The sequence below is a fragment of the Lynx rufus genome, unplaced genomic scaffold (genome assembly GCF_022079265.1).
Source record: "Lynx rufus isolate CCGP_SWC_20201006 ecotype Redwood Valley unplaced genomic scaffold, mLynRuf1.p SCAF_2, whole genome shotgun sequence".
NCBI lineage: Eukaryota > Metazoa > Chordata > Mammalia > Carnivora > Felidae > Lynx > Lynx rufus.
Genome location: NW_025814834.1, coordinates 119239419 through 119259563, shown reverse-complemented (window position 1 = coordinate 119259563; position 20145 = coordinate 119239419). Strand labels below are relative to the sequence as shown.

The following is a 20145-nucleotide window of genomic DNA, read 5'->3' as shown; positions in this document are numbered from 1 at the left end:
GCTCCTTATCTGGTAGATTCCCGGGATTGTCAAATTCTTCTACTCTGCCCCCAGATGTCCTAACTCTAGGCCACTCTCCTAGATGAACTTCTGAACCAGATCTGCTAATTGGGGGAGAAAAAGAAACACCATCTTCGGGGTGGCAGAATATTTCCATTTGTGGATAAAACAGAAGACCCCAAACATCCAAGATGTCCTCAGCCTGACCCCCAGAGATATTTTTCTGAGATCCAATTGGGTGTGCAACACCTCTCCCACTACCCAGTCCCAAAACCTAACTTCTACTTGTGACCCAGAACTACTGTAATCTCTAACAAAGATCCCTGAAAACAAGAACTAAGTTACAGTACAGGTCATAGTTTTGAGGAATCAGTTGGCCTGGGGTAAAGACTTCTCCCATGATCCAGGGGTGCTCTGTATTCTTGCCTGGTGTTCTTATCATAAGCTATCACTAGCAGGTGCACTTTGGAAGCTATAGTGAAAGGAACACTAGTTCAGAAGAAGTTGAGAAGTTTGTGAAAACCTACTTTTGGTTATAAATACCATATAGTGTATGGACTTTAGGCCTTCTGACCTCTGACACAGAGCCCTGCCCTCTTCCCTAGAAGTCAGTGAAAAAGAGAACATTCACAAGACAGGAGTGTCCTTCAGAGCACAACTGAATGCCTGAGGAATTCTAACTGGTGGGAGAGAATGGGGAAATTCATCTTCAGCCGGTGTAAGTGCCCTGGATTCAAAGAATGGGTTTGGGAAAGGGGGGAGGGACTCACATATGTGCGGCTGGATGACCACTGGCCACACAAGCCACGGGTGTAGGGGAGAGATTCATGATGTCTTTGAACAACCTGTGTTATGAGTAACTGTCGGTGCAGAGGAGGGGGATGGGTATCGAAGGGATCCAACAAGACCCTTAGCCAAGTGAGCCAGAGAAATGCTTTAGGAAGCACACACCGATGCAAGTCTGGGCCTTGATAGAATTCTGGTGCCATGCTGTTTCAGTGCCCAGAGGGCATGATGTTTAGGAGAGCATGCTGTCAGAGGCTGAGTCTACATCACATCTGACACTGTACCTTATCTGCAGGTAGTCTTGTGACCTGCTGTGGGGGGGCTGAGGTTGACTTTTGTTGTGTTGCCGCAATCCCCTGTCTTCATCACCTGCCCCACTTCACCCCTTCACATTCACTTCTGTCATCACCTCCCCTACTCTTCTCACCTTCTGGTCACTCCCAGTGGCACTCTCTTCTCTCCCTCAAGGAAGTGTAACTCACTTTAGATGCTTTGGAGTGGCGTGTATAAGGGAGTCTGACTGTGTTGTTTCAAAGTCCAGGGGTCAGCTTTCTAAGAATTCTGTGAAATAAGGGATGGAAGACAAAAATTATCCTGCTACCACCATGACCCTGAACAAAGCCACTTGAGGAGAGTGATTTGCTGTGAGAATGAAGCACATAATCTGCTTCCATAGAAGTATCTAACAGTAAGAATAAGTAGAGAGGATCCTCATCCTTGGATGTGCATTAGACTCCTCTGGTAATGTGGTAAAGTAATTTACTCACCTGGTAAAGTAAATCAAGACAAAGCCCACATTTGAATCCTAGAGGGATTACAGATACCTGGATTCCATACCAGAGATTTCTATTTAAATGGGGATGGAGGTAGTGGATGGGGCACCAATATTTTTATAGAATCTGCATAGGTGATAAATGTACAGACAGGGGTGAAAACCCAAGGTCTAGGGTCTCAGCAAACCCAACACAAGACAATAGCTAACTATGCAGTTTTAGAGTGCTGCATTTCAAACCACTGAGTCTGCATTCCTCTAGTTAATGACAGCATAGCCTGGAACGAAAAGAGGAAAAGTGGTAGATGGATGGATGACATCACTTCTGTCCTACACCTACACCTTCTCTCTTTATTCAAATGTGTTTGTGTGGCAGTTCACATTCTTTAGGTTCTGAGACTACTGAGGCAGATAGATTTTGATAAGATAATCAGTGACCAGCGAAAAACTCAAATATTATTGCTGTGTAGTATTTTTTATTCAACAGTTTTATGGGAAAAAATGTCACATTTCTGTCTGTTACATCACATAATTTTCAGACATGTCAAAGTCCAATGACAAATTACATTTGGAGAAAAGCTTTAAAATCCATTCTCATATGCCATTCCTTTGTGGAATACAGCTCTGTACCTCGGCACTAAAGGTTACAAAAAGCACCATTTAAAGGAGGACTTGCTTATTTAATTCCCTTCCAAATTATAGTCTTATTCCCCCTTTATGACAGAGCTGCACTCATTCAAAATGCTTCAGTGAAATAACAACCAACATCCTCCCATTTACCAAAATTCAAACAAGTCTCACATATGGGCCCAGTGTGGAGATTAGGACTAATGGACATCAGTGAGCTTTGGCTGTTCTAAAACCACAAGCTAGGTAAGGTAAGTGTTCTGTAGGTGGGAACAGAAAAGATGATCAAATACATAATACTTACGGTAGGTAGATACCCCTTGACCATTTAACCTGACTACAAAATCCACAGAGCATTTGGTATTTCACAGCAATCTTACTGCAAAAGCACTGTGCTACACCCAATTAATTCAACTCCAAATAAGGATGGAACTAATACATTCATTTTTAATGAAATTTAATCACTTCAAAGCACAATCGAGAAAAGTAAATCAAGACAAAGCCCACATTTGAATCCTAGAGGGATTCCACTGCTAAGAATTGGATTTCATAAGTAATAGACTCTTAAGGTTTCTCTTTCTTTCCCTCTTTTCCTCCCTCCCTTCCTTCTTATAATTTAAAAAATGAATTTGGCCCTTTTACTCCAAAAGTTTGGGTTCACTGAAGAAATGATAGGCCTTCTACCTTCTGCTGTGATGGGCACCTAGGGAGAGACAAATGCCTAGATCCGGAGTTGTGAAAGACCCTAACCCCACCCCTCCCAGGTGCTCTATCCCATGCGTAGCTGGAGCTAGCAGTCCCTGGTAGAAGACAGCAAGGCCTTGGTTTTAAGGATGAGTCAGAATAATGTGTGAACAAATTGTGTATCTGCTCGTAGGCCTGTGCCCTAAATCACTAGAACGTGAGGACTTAGAAATCTCTGAGATAGAATATTTTTCAAACACATACAACATAGACTATTGCATATCATTTTTAGTTGAGGTCAAAATTTTAAAAGCCCTATTTCCCCAATTAGAAGCAGGGGATTCTATCATTACTATGTCTCCTTCATTTATACTCAGATTAATATAAGCCCAGCCTGGAGGTAATACTTCTTTCCAAACTTCATTTTAGCAGCATGCATGTAGTATTAACACTTTGAAAAGGCTTTTTTCAGATCCATTAGGTCTACAAGAGACAAGAAATAATTGGAGGCCGAGGTTTGTACAATCCTCTCAGAATCTTCTCTTGGATTCTTCTTTTACAGGGTTTCTCTACCATGTAAGCATTGCTTTTAAAAAAGCCAACACCGTAGAGGCCAGGTATGCCCCTAGGGGGTGTTACTTGCAGTGACCAAATCCCATTCATTTCTAAGCTTAATGCAAGCTAATAACCATGACCATACCAGCAAGAGGACTAACATTTGTTTTAGGTACTGTTTGACCTGAGACTCTGGTAAAAGTCAGCTTGAAGGTAAAGCAGAATTCAGAAAAAAGGGTAGAGAACAGAACAAGAGACGAAGGGATGTTTTATATAGTAGGTTCTGTTCAGTGAGATCCAAGGATTCCAGTATGTCAGGTCTCATGTAATTAACAACAAAAAGGCTACTTTTAGTTCTGAGTTATGGAAGCCTTTAGTTTCCTAGTATCCTCCTTAGCTCAGTCACTCTTCCTTTTTCCTCACAACCCCCAAACCACGATGCAGTTCTTAAAGGGTGAGCCCTCCTAAAGAGTGATTTTCTAACTCTTCTAACTTTGACTCTGTGAAACTCCTGTAGGTTAAAAAGAAAAAAAAAAAAGCTAAAAATGTGGGGGGTTTTTGCCTTTATTCATTTTCAAAATCTGCCAAGCTCTCTCTTGCAGAAAATAAACTATCCCTTTAACCAACATAAAAGAATGAGTGGGGTGTACTCTGGGCTACCTTCCTCCTTTCCTCTCTACCTTCTAGAACAGTTTCTTGGAGACAGACTGTGTGTGACAGGCTTCTCAGAGCCAGAGGTGTATGAGCAGTGCAGAGAAGGGACAGTGCTGAAGGGGGCATCGCCCAGCTCTCCTTGCCTGTCCTCTTCCATACCAGCTGGTGGGCTCTCATGTCACATTTGGCCAAGAGATTACCTCAGAACTTGGGAAACTGACACTCTACATTTCCAGATCGGGAAGATCTCAAGGCCACCAGCACCAAAACCTAGCATCACTGGAGTCAGAAGCCTCTGGCTTGAAATCAAAATTAAAGGGATCTCTTTTCCTGCCCCACTCTACTGATACACCTGTGTAGAGTAAAAATTTTAATACACGAACACATAGGCAATCACATTTCAATACTGTTGACAAGAAAAAGGAGTGTAACAAAATCCTCCATTTAACAACCAGGATTTTGAATCCTCCTTTGTGGCCCACTTATTTAATGGGTATTGGAAAAAACAGTACTATAACTGAAGACAATGTAGATCCTGAGAGCTGGTAATAATAGGATTTGGCCTGGATTTTTTAAATGACACACCACTCAACAAGTGGTTGGGACAATAAAAGGTTTCCCACACAAGCCTTTTGCTGCAGAAGGCAGCCTTGAGTGGCTAAAGCGGTATTTACTCTCGGCAAGTAACCACCAAAGCACTTAACAATTTACATTCCCAGCAAAACCACCACCCCAATGCCCTACTGCCTCCCTCCCAGGATCTAACAGGTCTACATAACCCGAAGACAACTGTGTCATCAGCTTTGAATAGGAAAGACAGGAGGTAGCTAAACTGACCTATGGGTGCGCCCTTTCAGTGCGGCTGGACACATCTTAACAGTGAAGGTGTCTCTCAAGCAACAAGTTTGGCCTCCTTCAGAGTTGAATGTTTAACTTGCATTTATCTGTAATGGAAGAGCCACAGATATTTGGGGAAAAAAAGTTTTATCTTTGAACAACATTTCAAGAGTGGAATGAGTAGCTACTTTTCATTCCACAAATGAAAGTCACTGACCTCACTTCATCATCAAACACTTTTAAAAAAGAGAAAGACAAAGTGATTTTCCATTAGCACTTGGTACAGGGAAGCAATACTATTCACGGTTAGAACACCAGGGCTACTTTCCTGCTTCTTGGCATCATGGATCTTGAAGTTAAAAGAAATTTTTAGGTGCACCCAGTGAACCTGAATCTGTATCTAGAACAGTGTTTAGTGTAATGATGTGCATGGGGTTGGTCACATTAATGTAAGACTGTAGAGGACTAGACTACTACTTTCTTGTTGAAGAAAATCTTGGGAACCATTTATCAAGGGCCTAAAATTCTCCTATGTAGTCTCTTAAGAACAATGAAAAGGCATTTTTTAATTAAAGAAAAATGTAGGCACATAAAAAATCTCCCAAGGATGAAAGACATTAAAGCATTCCCTGGTTCCACTCCCATCTTCAAAGGTGTCTGTTCTGTGAAAGAAAATATGGAAGCAGGGCCAGGCCAGGTGGGAAAACCGATGGGAACGTGCCAAGACAGCCTAAGCCGTGGCACTAAACTAACACAAGAAAGTAGACCTTCCGCGTTCCGCCTTCCTTACAACGCTGAGACCTATTTTCTTTAGTAGAAGTTAAAACAAGTGGTAACAAAGTGGCCTGGGCCTGTGCTGGGCTAAAAAAGGAGACGTTCTGGCAGCCCTAGTCTCTGAGGTGGGTCAGGTCTTACGTAGCCTTTGAAAGGGGTCACCTGCCAGTGAGTTTTGTTGTTAGGGAAGGGTCAGGTATAGGATCGGAAGGAGGTTATCAAAGCAAGAATGTGAAATGAGAAGAGAAAGGGTTCCTGTGGGGCATCTGGTTATCATAAAAAGCACAGACTGTGCCACACACTCTAGGAATACAGAGAACCCATGCAAGGAAAGCTGCCCCTGCCAAGGAGGCAGCTGGAAGTAGGGCAGAAGTCTGGCACAAGCCCATTCTTTGGAGAGCCAAGGTAGCAGTGACAGAATCTCTACCCAACAAGGATCCTGAGAGTTGGCTCTTCGTTCATTTTAGAAAACAAGCTTCCTGTAACGGTCCTTCCTGCGGCTCCCCCAAACAGGTCTTGGGGAGTCCCCATAGGCAGAGAGAACACATCTAGCTAGGAGGCTCCCATTAACCTTCCTCTCATATATGTATATGTATATATATATAATTTTTTTTTCTTAAAATAAATTCCATGAACTCATAAAGCTCTCATCTGCAATCAGATGCAAAAGCAGAGCATCCTACTCAAAGGCTCTGAAACACACACATCAGCCTCAAAGCAAGTTAGCCTTCCAGTCTCCGGTGAAGACTGGTCCAGTCCAGAAAGGCAAGGGAGATGCTTCTCTTGAATCCCAGAGGCAGGAAGGGATCCCTTCAGATGGGCTTGTACAGCAGAGTAGTGACATACTTCTTCTTGTAGCGATGGGTTGCGCTAAGGACCATCACACTGTCCTGCAAGGGAAAGAAACATGCACCTAATTCATTAGTTTAGGCAACAGGCGGCTCTTCCCAGCCATCAGTGTTTCAGTCACTCACTTTTAACAGATAGTTGGAAATTATAGAAATAGGTTGGTTTTGGAGTCTGTTCAACTTAAGTTCCAATCCTGACTCCTCCTGTAACTCTGTTTGTGGACTTGAGTAATCTACTTGATGCCTCTAAGCCTTTTCCCTCACTATTACAAAGCATAACACCTACCATTAAGGTGGCACTGATGATTATATGAGAATATCTAACACGGTACCTGACACATAATAGGTGCTGAAGAAATATTAGTCTCCTACCTCACTCCTTTCCCTACCTCAGATTTGAATATTGGGCTTAATTAAAACTTGCATGGAAAAAGAAAAAAGAAAAAATATTTTGACATTCAGTTTTAGAAGTCTAAAATGTACTGAGAAGAAAGGGCAGTGATCCCCCACCCTGACCTTTCCAAGCCCCAAAGCAGGTCTAATTTCCATTTAATACCAGGAATGAACTTAAAAAGTTCATTCTAATCAAGAGGAAAACTCAGGAATCCCTCTCTCTGAACAAAGTGGACCCCAAAATCTTCTTTGGAAAGATATTCAATCCAGTGGCTCCAAACAGCCTAAACAATCTGACAGAACCAAGAACGAATGGGTCAAGGTCAAGCAGAACTACAGTAATCAAGACACTGACCTGAGTCAGAATCAATATGAAGAGTAAGAGGTACTCTTTCCCCGGCTGTGTTGCAGCCTCAGGGCATGCCACAGGAGGAGAGGGCAGGCCTGTGAGCATCAATTGAGAGCCAAACAGCAGTTACAGGAGGCAAAATTCAGTCTAATCCCAGTGCATCTTCCTATTTTCCCATATGCTGTAGTATCTACAATGAATACTTCTCAGATTAACATTCTGTGACCACAGTGTGCTGATCACAGCCTAAATATGACAGAAGCGAGGCAGGTTAAAAAAATAAACCAAAACTCCGCTCCAGGAAGGGTCTGGTAAAAATGAGGAGCAGGTGACAGAAAGACCTACTTGGAAAGACCTGGTGCAGTGACCACTAGAAAAGAACATGGAATGAGGACAGGAGGACCTCAGTCCTCTCGCCGGTACTTACTGGCAATATGACCTTCTCTGAGCCTTAGTTTCTTTATCTATAAAACAGGGGTTAAAAATAATACTTACCTCACAAGGTTATTATAAAATTTAAATTCAATAATATATATATTTGAAAAGTATCACATAATCTGTTAAAGATAGCTGTATCAGTGATTTCCTTAATCTGGCTGCACATCTAGGAAATAAAAGCAGCTTAAAAAACAATTACCGGGGCTCTATCCTAGACATACTTATTCAGAATCTTTGGGGATGCAGGCTTTGAATCTGTATTTTTACAAACTTCCCCAGGTAATTCTGACAATGGGCCTAGTTTGGTAACTACAGAGCTACCTAAAACTTTACTCCAGTAGCCAAACCACAAAGATGTGATGGGACTGAATGGATAATTTTCAACCCAGACTCCGAGGCAGCAGAAAAACTAAGGAGAACGCTAAGAGTTGGAGGTGACAGAGCAAATCTGGTCACATTTCCCCTTTACCTAGTGTAGAGGAGAGATGCAATCAGTGGGTATATGTGACTGAAGCACCCGACAGCGGCTCCTATCCACCTTTAGAAAGCAAAAGGCTTAGTCATATTTGAGCATTCTCCAAACTGGAAAGATAAACTTGCTTTGTCTGCAATGAAATCCTAGTGCTATGAACTCTAATTTAATTAAGTGGGTGGTACAAAGGTTATAGCTATCCAAAAAGAAACCAGGAAGGAAAAAGGTTCATTAAGTCACAGGGCAATTCAGCTAGCCAGAACATAGGATAGGGACTAAGATTTAAAATAAACAACCAAACAAAAAAAATCCACCTACTAGTTAAGAAACTTCTCCTACGATTTGACCATTACGGCCAGCTTTAGCTTCAGTGAGGGAGCAGGGCAAATTACCACTGGAGAACATGTGTTACCCCTTCCCTCTCATTTTGGGGAAGAGCCAGGCCCACTACTCACCTTAATGGATAATGCATAGAGATGGTTCAGCATAACATGGTTGGGCTCGGGAAGCAAGGCTGGGTCACACTAAGAAAGAAAAAAATCACTAAATGGGATTAAATGCACAGTTTTAAACCAGTTTACTCTTCCTCAGAGCTCTTTGGAAACTTCTGAGGGGCGGCTGGGTGGCTCAGTCGATTTAGCATCTGACTTTGGCTCAGGTCATGAGTTCTGGCCTCATGTAGGGCTCTGTGCTGACCACTCAGAGCCTGGGGCCTGCTTTGGATTCTGTGTCTCCCGCTCTCTCTGCCCCTTCCCTGCTCATGCTTTCTCTCTCTCTCTCTCTCAAAAATAAATAAACATGAAAAAAATTAAAAAAAAAAACTGTTGAGAAACTCTAAACTAGAATGTATATTTCTTTTAAATGATACTATATATCAATCATTTGTTCTCATTACAGAGAATTAGGAAAATTCTGAGTCCAGGGCAAACCCTAAGCCTTAGCATCTATTTATCTCCCTTAATAAGAGTGAAAACAAAAATCTTGCCCACAACACGTACAGAAGATTTGTGTTAGGAGACAAAAAACCTTAGTGGGAATCAAGTGAACTGACTAGAGGTATCAAGTATATGGGGAAAAAACGCAAACCCAAACCCCTTATACTCCTTTTGTATACTCCCAAATGATAAATATGCCTTATCTTCTGTTGGCATAGAAGTCCCAGTTTCTGGGACTTCTAACAATCTATGGTTCTGGGTCTAATTTATTACGATCAGAAGGTAACTATGAATTTTGACATCAATAGCTGGAAAAGTAACAACTCAGCCCTGGAAAAAAGGATCTGTAATGCTATTGATATACACATGATTTATATTCTCAACACAGCTTTGTAATAATCCTGACCTCTATGATTACTAACTTTGGATCAGATGGTTCTAGTAACCCCCAGATGCCCCAGCAATCCTTTCAGGATACTCACAGATATATTAGTGTCCTTGTTAAGAATAACTTGAAGAAGGTGAGGAGGTAGGATGGGTGGGGATTTGAATCTCTCCTCGGATCGAAACACGTACATTTCTTGACCATAAGGCCCTGGGGGAGAGCTGGAAAGGTCTGGAAGATATTTACCCAAATATAAGGGAAAATTGCAGAACTAGTAAAAGTGCGTGAAAAAAACTGTCAATACATGGCAGCTAATATTAAATATGGTAGATATCATAGATCATAAACTTATAAGCTGCTGGCTCTACAACTGTAAGGCAAAGAGTCTGAGTCATCCTGAACATGAAATTCCTCAACATGGCAACATGATGGGGAGGACAGAAGAGGGGATGAGGAGTCAAAGTTGTAGGTTCAGAGAAAAGCTAATCTATTTATCAGTTGTATGACCTGGGACAAATCCTCCTACTACAGTCAGTTTCTTCATTCATCAAATGAAAGTAATATCTCTACCCTATTTCACAATGTCTTTATAGCAATCAAATGAGATAACAGGTGTTTCAAATGAGAAACAGATTGTTTGTGAACTGTCAAACAATGTGAAAAAAATTAAGATTTCTTTTCTTTTCTTTTTTGTTTTTTTAACACCCAAGCAACAGACAACAAGGATATACACTCTTAAGATTGCTAATGCTACAATGATTGCAACAGTGAGGACAAGATTACTAACACTGAAGTAGTTGTTAGGGAAATGTAAACCAAAAGCAGAATTAGATACCACTTAACACTCATTAAGATGGCTATAATAAAAAAGACACAATAATAATTGTTGGTGGGGCGCCTGGGTGGCTCAGTCTGTTAACTTCGGCTCAGGTCATGATCTCACAGTTCATGAGTTCAAGCCCTGCACTGGGCTCTGTGCTGACAGCTCGGAGCCTAGAGCCTGCCTTGGATCCTGTGTGTGTGTGTCTCTCTCTGCCCCTCCCCAGCTTGTGCTCTCTTTCTCTCTCACTCTCAAAACTAAATAAACATTAAAAAAAATTTTTTTTTAAGTAATTATTGGTGAGGATGTGGAGAAATTGGAACCTTTGTACCATCCTGTTGCCGGAGAGAATAGTACAATAGCTTTGGAGAACAGGTGGCCAATTCCTTCAAAAGTTAAATGTAAAGTTATCCGATGGCCCAGCAATTACACTCTTAGGAAATGAAAACATGTTCACACAAAAACTTGAGCACAATGTCCAGAACAGCATTGTTTATAATTGACAAAAAGTGGAAATGATCCAAATGTCCATCAGCTAACAGGTAAACAGAATGATATATCTATACAATGGAATTTTATTCAGTCACAAAAAGGAGTGAAGTATTGGAGCGCCTGGGCAGCTCAGCTGGTTAAGCATCCAACTCTTGATTTTGGCTCAGGTCATGATCTCAGGATTCGAGAGTTCAAGCCCTGCCTGCTTGGGATTCCCTCTCTCCCCTTCTCCCATTCTCTCTCTCTCAAAAATAAACTTAAAAAAAAAAAAAGTTCTGATACACATTAAAACATGGATGAACGCTGAAAACCTGCTAAGTGAAAGAAGCCAAACATCAAAGACCACGTATTGTGTGATCCCGTTTATATGAAAGGTCCAGAGTAGGCAAATCCATACAGGCACAAAGGAGATCAGGAAACTGGAAACTGGGTTAAAGGAGGAAGAGAGAATATCAAAAGTATGCCAGTCCTCTTTCTGTATAATAATGGGTATATGTTCACTGGCTGCTTTGCCAGAATCCTCTAATGCAAAAGTGGAGGGCTGCAAGCAGTCTCATCATTTAATTCAGTATTACTAAACTCTGTTGGTCACTGCCTAACCAACCAGTCAAGAAGAATGTCCAACTTTATGTTCTGAGCTTATATAATAAAAACAATATTTGTATGATTTTCATAGACAATTATGATACCATTGATTGGTCTCTTAGAAGCTACATAAGCCACCCTCGTGCCCTGATATTCTAATATACTGCACTTACGGAAAATGGTTGAAGGACCTGTCCATGAATTCAAAGCCAGTGAGTAGCAGGGGCAGGCTCTTAACTCACAAGGGAAAACTGCACTCACTGGGAACACAGTGCACCGTTCTTTAGACCGGTACAGCCTTTGTTGTAATGTAATAAAATGGTAACCGTGAGTGTGCTGAGCACATCACTCTTCTGATGCTATAGTCAATGTGATGAAATCCATGGAAAAAGTAGTATTAGGAGAAACAAAAAGATACAGGTCTTTTCCTCTACCAAGGAATTTTTTTAATTTTTTAAATGTTTATTTTTGAAGGAGAGAGTGAGAGAGCATGAGTCGGGGAGGGGCAGAGAGAGAGGGAGACACAGAATCTGAAGCAGGCTCCAGGCTCTGAGCTGTCAGCACAGACCCTGACGTGGGGCTCAAACTCAGAGTGTGAGATCATGAACTGAGCCACCCAGGTGCCCCTAAGGAATTTTTTTTTTTAACCCAAAACTTATAATGCAGTTAATATACACACAAAAGAACTGTGGGGTTTTTGTAACCCTCCCCCCTTTACCCCTGCCTGAAGACTGCCATTCTTGGAGGGCCCTATAAAACTGCCAGCTAAGCCACCAAACCGGCAGGATTAAGCTAATGCATCTAAACAAGGCAAACCAGACACAACTAGCCTCAGCTGGGTGATACTGCCAAAGGGTCAATGAAAACTTGAAATATTACTAGAAATAGGCTTTTATTTCACTATTTATTTTTTTCTGGAAAAAAAAAATTTTTTTAAATCTTTATTTATTTTGAGAGAGAGACAGAGTATGAGCAGGGGAGGAGCAGAGAGAGGGAGGCACAGAATCCGAAGCAGTCTCCAGGACCTGAGCCGTCAGCATAGAGCCCGACGCGGGGCTCGAACCTGACCTGAGCTGAAGTCGGACGCTCAACTGACTGAGCCACCCAGGCGCCCCCAATATTGATTTTTTTCAAAGCCCATGCGAAAGTCTGTGAGCGAGGGAAAAGCAGAGGGAGAGGGAGAGGGAATCTGAAATGGGCTCCATGCTCAGTGTGGGTCCCAGTGAGGGGCTCGATCTCATGATCATGAAATCATGACCTGAGCCAAAATCAAGAGTCAGACACTTAACTTAGCCATGCACTTACTTAACCATGCACTTAGCTACCCATGTGTCCCTAGAAATAGCTTTTTAAACTATAGGCCTATGAAAGAAAGGATAAAACAGAAAATAGAGTACATTGCATGTAACAAAGGCACATATTCTGCTATGAGACTTGTGTTACAGGTGTGTATGTGTGAGCGAGTGAGCAAGAGAGAGAGAGAGAGAGAAGGAGGCGGAGAGAGAGAGAAAGAGAGAGAGAGAGGGAGGGAGGGAGGGAGAGAATTGGGTTACAATGTAAAACAAATGTCTTGCTGTAGATCCTCATTAAAAAATTTGAAATGAGGGCGCCTGGGTGGCTCAGTCAGTAAGTATCCAACTTTGGCTCAGGTCATGATCTCACGCCTCGTGAATTTGAGCCCTGCATTGGGCTCAGAGCCTGGAGCCTGCTTCAGATTAGGGGTCTTCTTCTCTCTTTGCCCCTCCCCTGCTCATGCACACGCGCTCTCTCTCTCTCTCTCAAAAAGTAAACTAACATTAAACATTAAAAAAAAAAAAAGTTTGAAATTAAATTCACTAGACTGAGGTTTTTCTTGTCTCAGAGGAGACCTAAATGTTTACAGGACAAACATGTATATAGACAAAAATATATATATTAACAAATTTTACATATATACATATATAAAACATATATACGATTCATATATATGTTGTGTGTATGCATATATACACATATATACATGTGTATATGTATATATACATATGTACACACACACATATATACATGTATACGTAAATATATGTACATATATATACATAAACATATATACATATATACATATATATACATATATACATATGTATATATACATAAATATATATATATATTTACGTATACATATGTATATATACATATATATTTACGCATAGACACACATATACTCATCTAGGACCAAAATGGACAAATGGCTTATGCTCAAAGGTTGCCCAAAAATTTATACAAATTATATATATATATAAAACATATATATGATTCAGAAGATTCTTGAGGATTAAAAAAAAAAAAAAAGAAGATTCCTAAGGAGAAAAGGAAAAAACAAACAAGGGGTGCTTGGGTGGCTCAGCTTGTTGAGCATCTGATTTTTGCTTTTTGGCTCGGGTCATGATCTCACAGTTCGTGGATCAAGCCCCACATCGGGCTCTGCACTGACAGCAAAAAGCCTGCTTGGAACTCTCTCTCTCTCCCCCTCCCCCATTCATTCTCTCTCTCTCTCTCTCTCTCAAAATAAATAAACATTAAAGCAAAAGAACGAAAACTACCCTTGGGAAGGAACATGCGTTATAAGAAAAACACGTCAAGAAAGAGCAATTACTACGAACTTACCTCGACAAGATGTCTCTGAGCTTTCCATTGAATCTAGCTTTAAAGCATCAAACACCTCAAAGTCAGATTTCTTGACATGGATCAAATTGTTAATCGTGCCAAGCTGACTGGTAACCACAGGCTGAAACAATGGATGGAAACAATTCATAAACCCGGTTTCAAATTCATCTCTTCCATCTAATTCTCCTATTTTAAAAATGATCATACTCAGCACTTCCATCTTTAATCGAGAGAGAAATCCTCCAGTGTAGGAGCCCATCAATCCTGACAGCAATGACATTTGACACCAAGGGGAATAATAGCCAAAAGGACACAGTTAAGTTAATGGTTACCCTTGGAAATCAAGGCCTTACCTCTGATGGATCATGAACCCATTGTCCATCCACAAAAAACTTGTACTGGTGCTCTCCCTCAGGGAGGTCTAAGATGGCAACAAAGTCATTATGGCTACAGAAGAAAACAGAAAGTTAAGCAGGCCAAGTTCCTATTAGAAGACAGAATGTTAATGTAAAAACCATGAGACTTTCAACATCATACCAATGGTCTCCCACATTCCTAAGCAATTGTCCCCCGGAATAGAAAATAATTTATAGACCCATTCTCCTTTTCTGTATTATCACCTTGAAGACTTATTTACCAGCCCCTCCCAATAACTTTAGTTCTTAACTAATATCTGGAAAAGAATGATAGAGATGTTAATCCCCAAAATGGTTTGCCTTAGCACAACTGATATGCTTCAGTAGGAACAGACCCCTCACAAGTATAAAGAAGATAGCAGGTAGCCTCAGGATACGGAAGTGCCTCAGGTACCCTTTCCACATTTTGGTGAGCATTTTCTGAAAAATGATCTACATGTAAAGGGCCATTCTGATCACCAAATAATTCATTACTGCTCTGCAAGCAACAACTCACATTAGTAACTAGATGTCATGTTGTATTTTGTTTTGATGCAGAAGTCAGAACAAGTGGACTCAGCCAGTTACAAATGACTTCCCACAAGCATAGATAGGATTTGTGTTAACAGTCCTAAAGAATGTACCCACAAAGCTGTTACACTAAGTTCCTCTGAGGCAGTGATATTCTAATGGGTAAAACATCTCTGACTCACTACAAGGCTTAAAAAAAAAAAATGTCACAAATGTAGTCATTGGTCACAGAAAATGTTCTAGAGAGAGTCCCTGGAGGAGTACAGCCAGGTCTCTCTCCTGAGAAAGGAAATCAGGTCTCTGGTTTCCTTTGTAGACTCATGTAGACTCAACCAAGACACTTGTCTTCACCTCTTAATCAGTGGAATCTTGGTGCTCCAATTGTTGAAGGACCCAGAGATGAAGACCTCCTTGCCTCCTTCAGACCAGCGGATAACAGTGGGCCGGGCCTGCTGTGTATGCTTTACGGAGTCCTCCAAATCTTGTTGCCATGATACAAATTCTTTGTCCCCAGGGAGCTGTAAGAAGGATTAGGTCATCCCTAAATTGTGACCCAGGAATTCTTAAAAGGTCACTTTCTCCCCTAGCTTACAGAGGGGCGCTAGGTTTCTACTAAGGATCAGTAAGCCTTGAAATTGGCAACTAAATCACATTTTGAATAAACTATACACAACTCATCGAGGGCCAAAATAGTCAAATGGCTTATGCTCAAGGGTTGCCCAAATCACAGCCTAACTTTATAGGCTGCATACATCACCCACCCTTTCAGAGCCTTGGGATCTCCCTTTAAAAAAAAAAAAGAAAGGGGGATTGGGGCACCTGGGTGGCTCAGTCAGTTAAGCATCCAGCTCCAGCTCAGCTCATGATCTCATGATTCGTGAGTTCAAGCCCCACATCTGGCTCTGTGCTGACAGCTCAGAGCCTGGAGCCTACTTCCAATTCTGTGTCTCCCTCTCTGTCCCTCCCCCATTCACGCTCTCTCTCTCTCTCAAAAATAAATAAACATTAAAAAAATTAAAAAAAAAAAAAGATGGGGGGGAAGCTTACTGGCTGTTACCAGATTAACTCACAGGCAGGCAATTATGACATGCTTCTGAGTGCCTCTTAAGAAAAAAAATATGAAAAAAAAGTATGCTTCTATAAAAAGCAATAAAGTTAGCCATGTATTTTTCACATGTAAATAGGAACAGTTTTCAATGATCAGTTGTAATGGAAGTTAGAAATACTGAAATTCATAAATAATTCACAAACTTCATTTTAGCAAACAGGTTACAAAAAGGACACTAAAAATATAAAAAATCATCATCATTGGTTTCTTAAATTTTGGGAAGTGTTATGAAATCTTAACTTGCAGATTTCTTAACTTGCAGAAACACTTCTGCCAAGTTTATACTAATTATTTCAGGAGTAGGGATGAAAATTCTGGACTCTCAAGGAGTAACCCAACTGGTTAAAGTAACCCAGCTTCCTTTAACAAAAGTGGTTCTAATATCAAATGAGGTCTGTAGGATTCTAAAAACAAATGTCTCCTTACTTAGTTTCTTTTCATTACCATCCTTTAGAACAAGAGTTGGCAGATTATGGCCAGTGAGCCAGATGCTTTTATAAATAAGCTTTTATTGGAAAATAGCCACACACATTTATATATTATCTACAGCTGCTTTCACGCTGTAGTAGCAGTATTGAATGTTGTGACAAAACCTATATGGCCACAAAGTCTAAAATATTTACTGTCTGGTCCCTTGCAGAAAAAGTTTGCTGATCCCCACTTTAGACCGGCTTAAATGACTTTGTTAAACAGGTAAACAGGACTGTACTGTATCAAGTCAAAACATTTAGCAAATAAAATAATGTGGGTTAAAAAAAAGGATTAACTTATTCATTTGGGCTTTACTTTCAAAATGGCTAAGGTAGTCTACCTTTGCATATTGTCTCTCAATATTCCTCAAAACTACACTATGAGACACCAGTAGCAGCATAAACTGAAGTAAATTGAGAAACAGAATTGAAGGGACTTTCATATTACATAAGTGACTTAAGTGAAAACCTTGATCTCCATATTCTGAAAGCAATGCACTCTTGCCTAACTGGCTGCATTAAAATCACAGAAGTTTTTACACATGCCTAAGAGTAACTCTCAGATTCTGATTTAGATACAGGGCCTAGGAATCTATTTTTAAAAAGGCTCACAAAGAATAATAACAATACTGTGATTAAGTTAAAATAAAGAATAAAACCTCATCTTTAGAGATACATCCTAAAATATTTACAGACAAAATAATATTTGCTAGGATGTCTGGAATTTGCTTCAAATAAATTGGGGGGGGGGGAGAGTGGATTGGGGTATAGATGATATAAATTTGTTCACAATTTGATCATGATTTAAACTGGGTGATGGGTATACAGGAGTTCATTACACTGTTCTCTCTACTTTGAAATGTGGAAAATGTTTCCAATTTTCCATATAGTGTTTAAACAAATCTCAAGTGATTCTAATGTGCAAATAGGATTGAGAACTACTGAACTGGTCCACCAAGAAGACTGGCATTTGAAGGAATGCAGGCCCCACTGCCACTGTTCCTATGAGTTACCTTCATGATTTAGTATTTTCAGTTTAGAGTTTGAAAGCTACAAACTATTAATATGCCTAGCTTTGGAAGAAAGCCCTCCCACATATGACATGACATTTCTGAGGCAGGCCTGAGTGCAGCTGACTAGCAGAAAGACCATTTACTCCAAGTTAAATAGTCAGCAAGATCATCAGGAAAAGAGGCAAAACAATGAGAATTATAGTTTGAAAATGTTTAAGTGAAACACTGAAGGAAGAAGTAAAGAGACTAGCTTGAGAACTATACAATTTTAGATGTAGAAGAGACCTGAGGAATTATCTGAACCGATTTTCTTATTCACAAATGGCAAGACTGAGGTAAAGGGAAAGAATGACCCCAAAAAGGTTCCATTTCAGATGGAGGAACCTGGCTTTTAATCAGGACACCGGTTACTGCAGTCACAGTTTGACAAACACACTCACTGTACTTAAATCCTGAGTCATCCATGTAGGAAAAGGGTACAATTACGAGATGGACCACCTTGAAAAAGCTTTGAAGAAGTAAATTCAAGTGACTGGGTAGACAGCTCATATGTTGAGGAAGTCCTGGAGTGGGAAAAGGAAGAAAGGAATGGAGAAGAAACACCAAGAAGTGGTCCTTTTAATCAACTTGACTTCTTTTTCTGTGGTTATGTTCTCAATTGGGATTCAAGAAAATAAACAGAATCCAAATTTCACGTGCCACCGACTGGGCAAATCATTCTTTACTCTGTAAAACTCCAGTTTGGTGAAAGGTTTGTAGTGATAAAGACAAAAAAAAAAAAAAATCAAACACACCCCAATCTCCTCAATCCCTCCATTTTTCTACTTCACCCCACTCAGACTGTCTGGAGGAATTATTGTTTATCATGCTGACAGCTCTCAATGTGACTAGGAACATTCGGTTGGTAATCACATTGCTGTCAGCTCCATCTATCTCTACCGGTGAACACAAGTTGCCACTTTTCTCAAAGTCCTTGGATTTGAGTTCAAGGTCCCGGGGACAGCTGTGGGCTGTCTGTTTTCAGCGATGGTATCGTTATGAACTACTAACAGGAAGCAGAGAAATCCTGGAATCATCTGCTCTCCCACCTGAGGAGCAGCTGGGTGTGAAAGAAACACCACCTGAACTACCACAACTATAAAGTATGAGATGAACACTGAGCAGTCAACCAAAGAAGGTCCTTTATTGATCCCCAAGATTAGGAGATTGTATCAAATAAGCAAGCCGTTGCATGGCTCACAGCCATGCAAAGGGCAAGAGGATCAGAAATGCTGAGTTCTTAAAGCCAATACTACACTGTATGTTAACTAACTTGAATTTAAATAAATAAAAAAAAGAAGTGCTGAGTTCTTAGAAGGGCAAAATGATACTGATACATATAAGTTGTCAGGAAAAATAAAGTCACTTACCCACCTCCGGGCAAATTTGAGAAACTGCTGCCTATGGTCAGCAACTCAGGCAATTTACAACCTATAAGTTCATCAATACTCTAGAAGAGGGCACCTGCCTGTTAGGAAAACCAGATATTGGGGGTGGGGGTGTCTACAGTCCCCATCGTAATCATGGCCAACAGATTAGTCGAAAAACAAAAACTCCGCCTCTATTCTATTTTGAGGCAGCACCGCAGGAGTAGTTACCATCCAACATCTCCGTGCCCGAAAAATCCCTTTAATTCAGAAAACCGTAAGCTAGGTCAGCGTGCTAAGAAAGAACCAAGAGAGGAGGAGCGCTGACACCCAGCCCGCTGCGGCAGCGCCCGCTGGGGGCGTGGGGAACGCTCACCTTGGAGTCCGGCAGGCTGAAGACGCTGGGATCGTCGGTACTCCCCACCATGATTTTGTGCTCCTTACCCGGCGCATGGCCGCCGGCGCCCTCGGAGCGTGCAGCCTTGGCGCCATGGCGCTCCCCAGCCACCCGGTCGCTGGTGGTGTTTCCCATGGCTGCAGCTCGAGTCCGGGGCCACCTGCCGTGGGGAACAACACCGGACTAGGAACACCCCGGCGGCCGCGTCAGGGACGCCCCTGGCTCCGCCCCTGCGCCTGGGGACTCGGGCAAGGGAATCCCCGCCCCAGGGAAGCCGAGCCCGGGGACCCCTCCTTCCCCAGCCTCCAGGGGCGCCCGGAACCCCCCCACTCCAAACCCTCTGGATGCCTGCTGCTCAGGAAACCCACTTTGGGGAACTCCCCGCATCCCCGCGCGCACTGCCCAGGCGCGCCCCCACCCCAATCACCTCCCGCGATGCTCTCCCTCCTCCCCCAGCCACCAGTGCGATGGTTGTTCTGCGGATAAGGCCACCAATAAAGTTATTGAAATTGAAGCCGCGCCCCGGGCTAGCGAACCTGATTTCCTCCTAAAATGGCTACAAGGCCAGTGGCGCGAGGCCCGCCCCGCGCGTTCCCTGCGGCCGCGCGGCGACGGCACCGGGAGCTCGCCGGCCTCTCTAGCCGCCAGCGCCTCGGTGGTGGGCAGCCTCCTGCGCCAGGCGGGGGCGCCAGCTCCGCAGTTAGCCTCGCGCCGGGGCTGGGATGTCCGGTCGGGGGCCCTGGACCAGGAATCATTGTCGCGGTCAGCCCCCGGGC

The 20145-nt window shown here is 42.0% G+C and overlaps 1 protein-coding gene across 3 annotated transcripts; it reads right to left on the bottom strand.

Moving 5' to 3' along the window:
* Nucleotides 1–2014: 2014 nt before the first annotated feature.
* On the bottom strand, nucleotides 2015–19597 carry PRKAB2 (protein kinase AMP-activated non-catalytic subunit beta 2). 3 transcript variants are annotated; one of them, XM_047084371.1, is made up of 8 exons: nucleotides 19349–19596; nucleotides 15327–15493; nucleotides 14403–14496; nucleotides 14050–14170; nucleotides 9607–9740; nucleotides 8645–8713; nucleotides 7707–7743; nucleotides 2015–6579 (listed from the first exon to the last, which is right to left on the bottom strand). In XM_047084371.1, the coding sequence occupies exons 1-8, from the start codon at nucleotides 19502–19504 to the stop codon at nucleotides 6560–6562; spliced, it is 798 nt and encodes a 265-aa protein (XP_046940327.1). In that variant the 5' UTR covers nucleotides 19505–19596; the 3' UTR covers nucleotides 2015–6559. The 3 variants fall into 3 exon arrangements, with proteins under 3 accessions (XP_046940327.1, XP_046940325.1, XP_046940326.1); XM_047084369.1 differs by lacking the exon at nucleotides 7707–7743 and having other exon boundaries at nucleotides 19349–19590; XM_047084370.1 differs by lacking the exons at nucleotides 2015–6579; nucleotides 7707–7743 and adding an exon at nucleotides 8109–8255 and having other exon boundaries at nucleotides 19349–19597.
* Nucleotides 19598–20145: the final 548 nt, after the last annotated feature.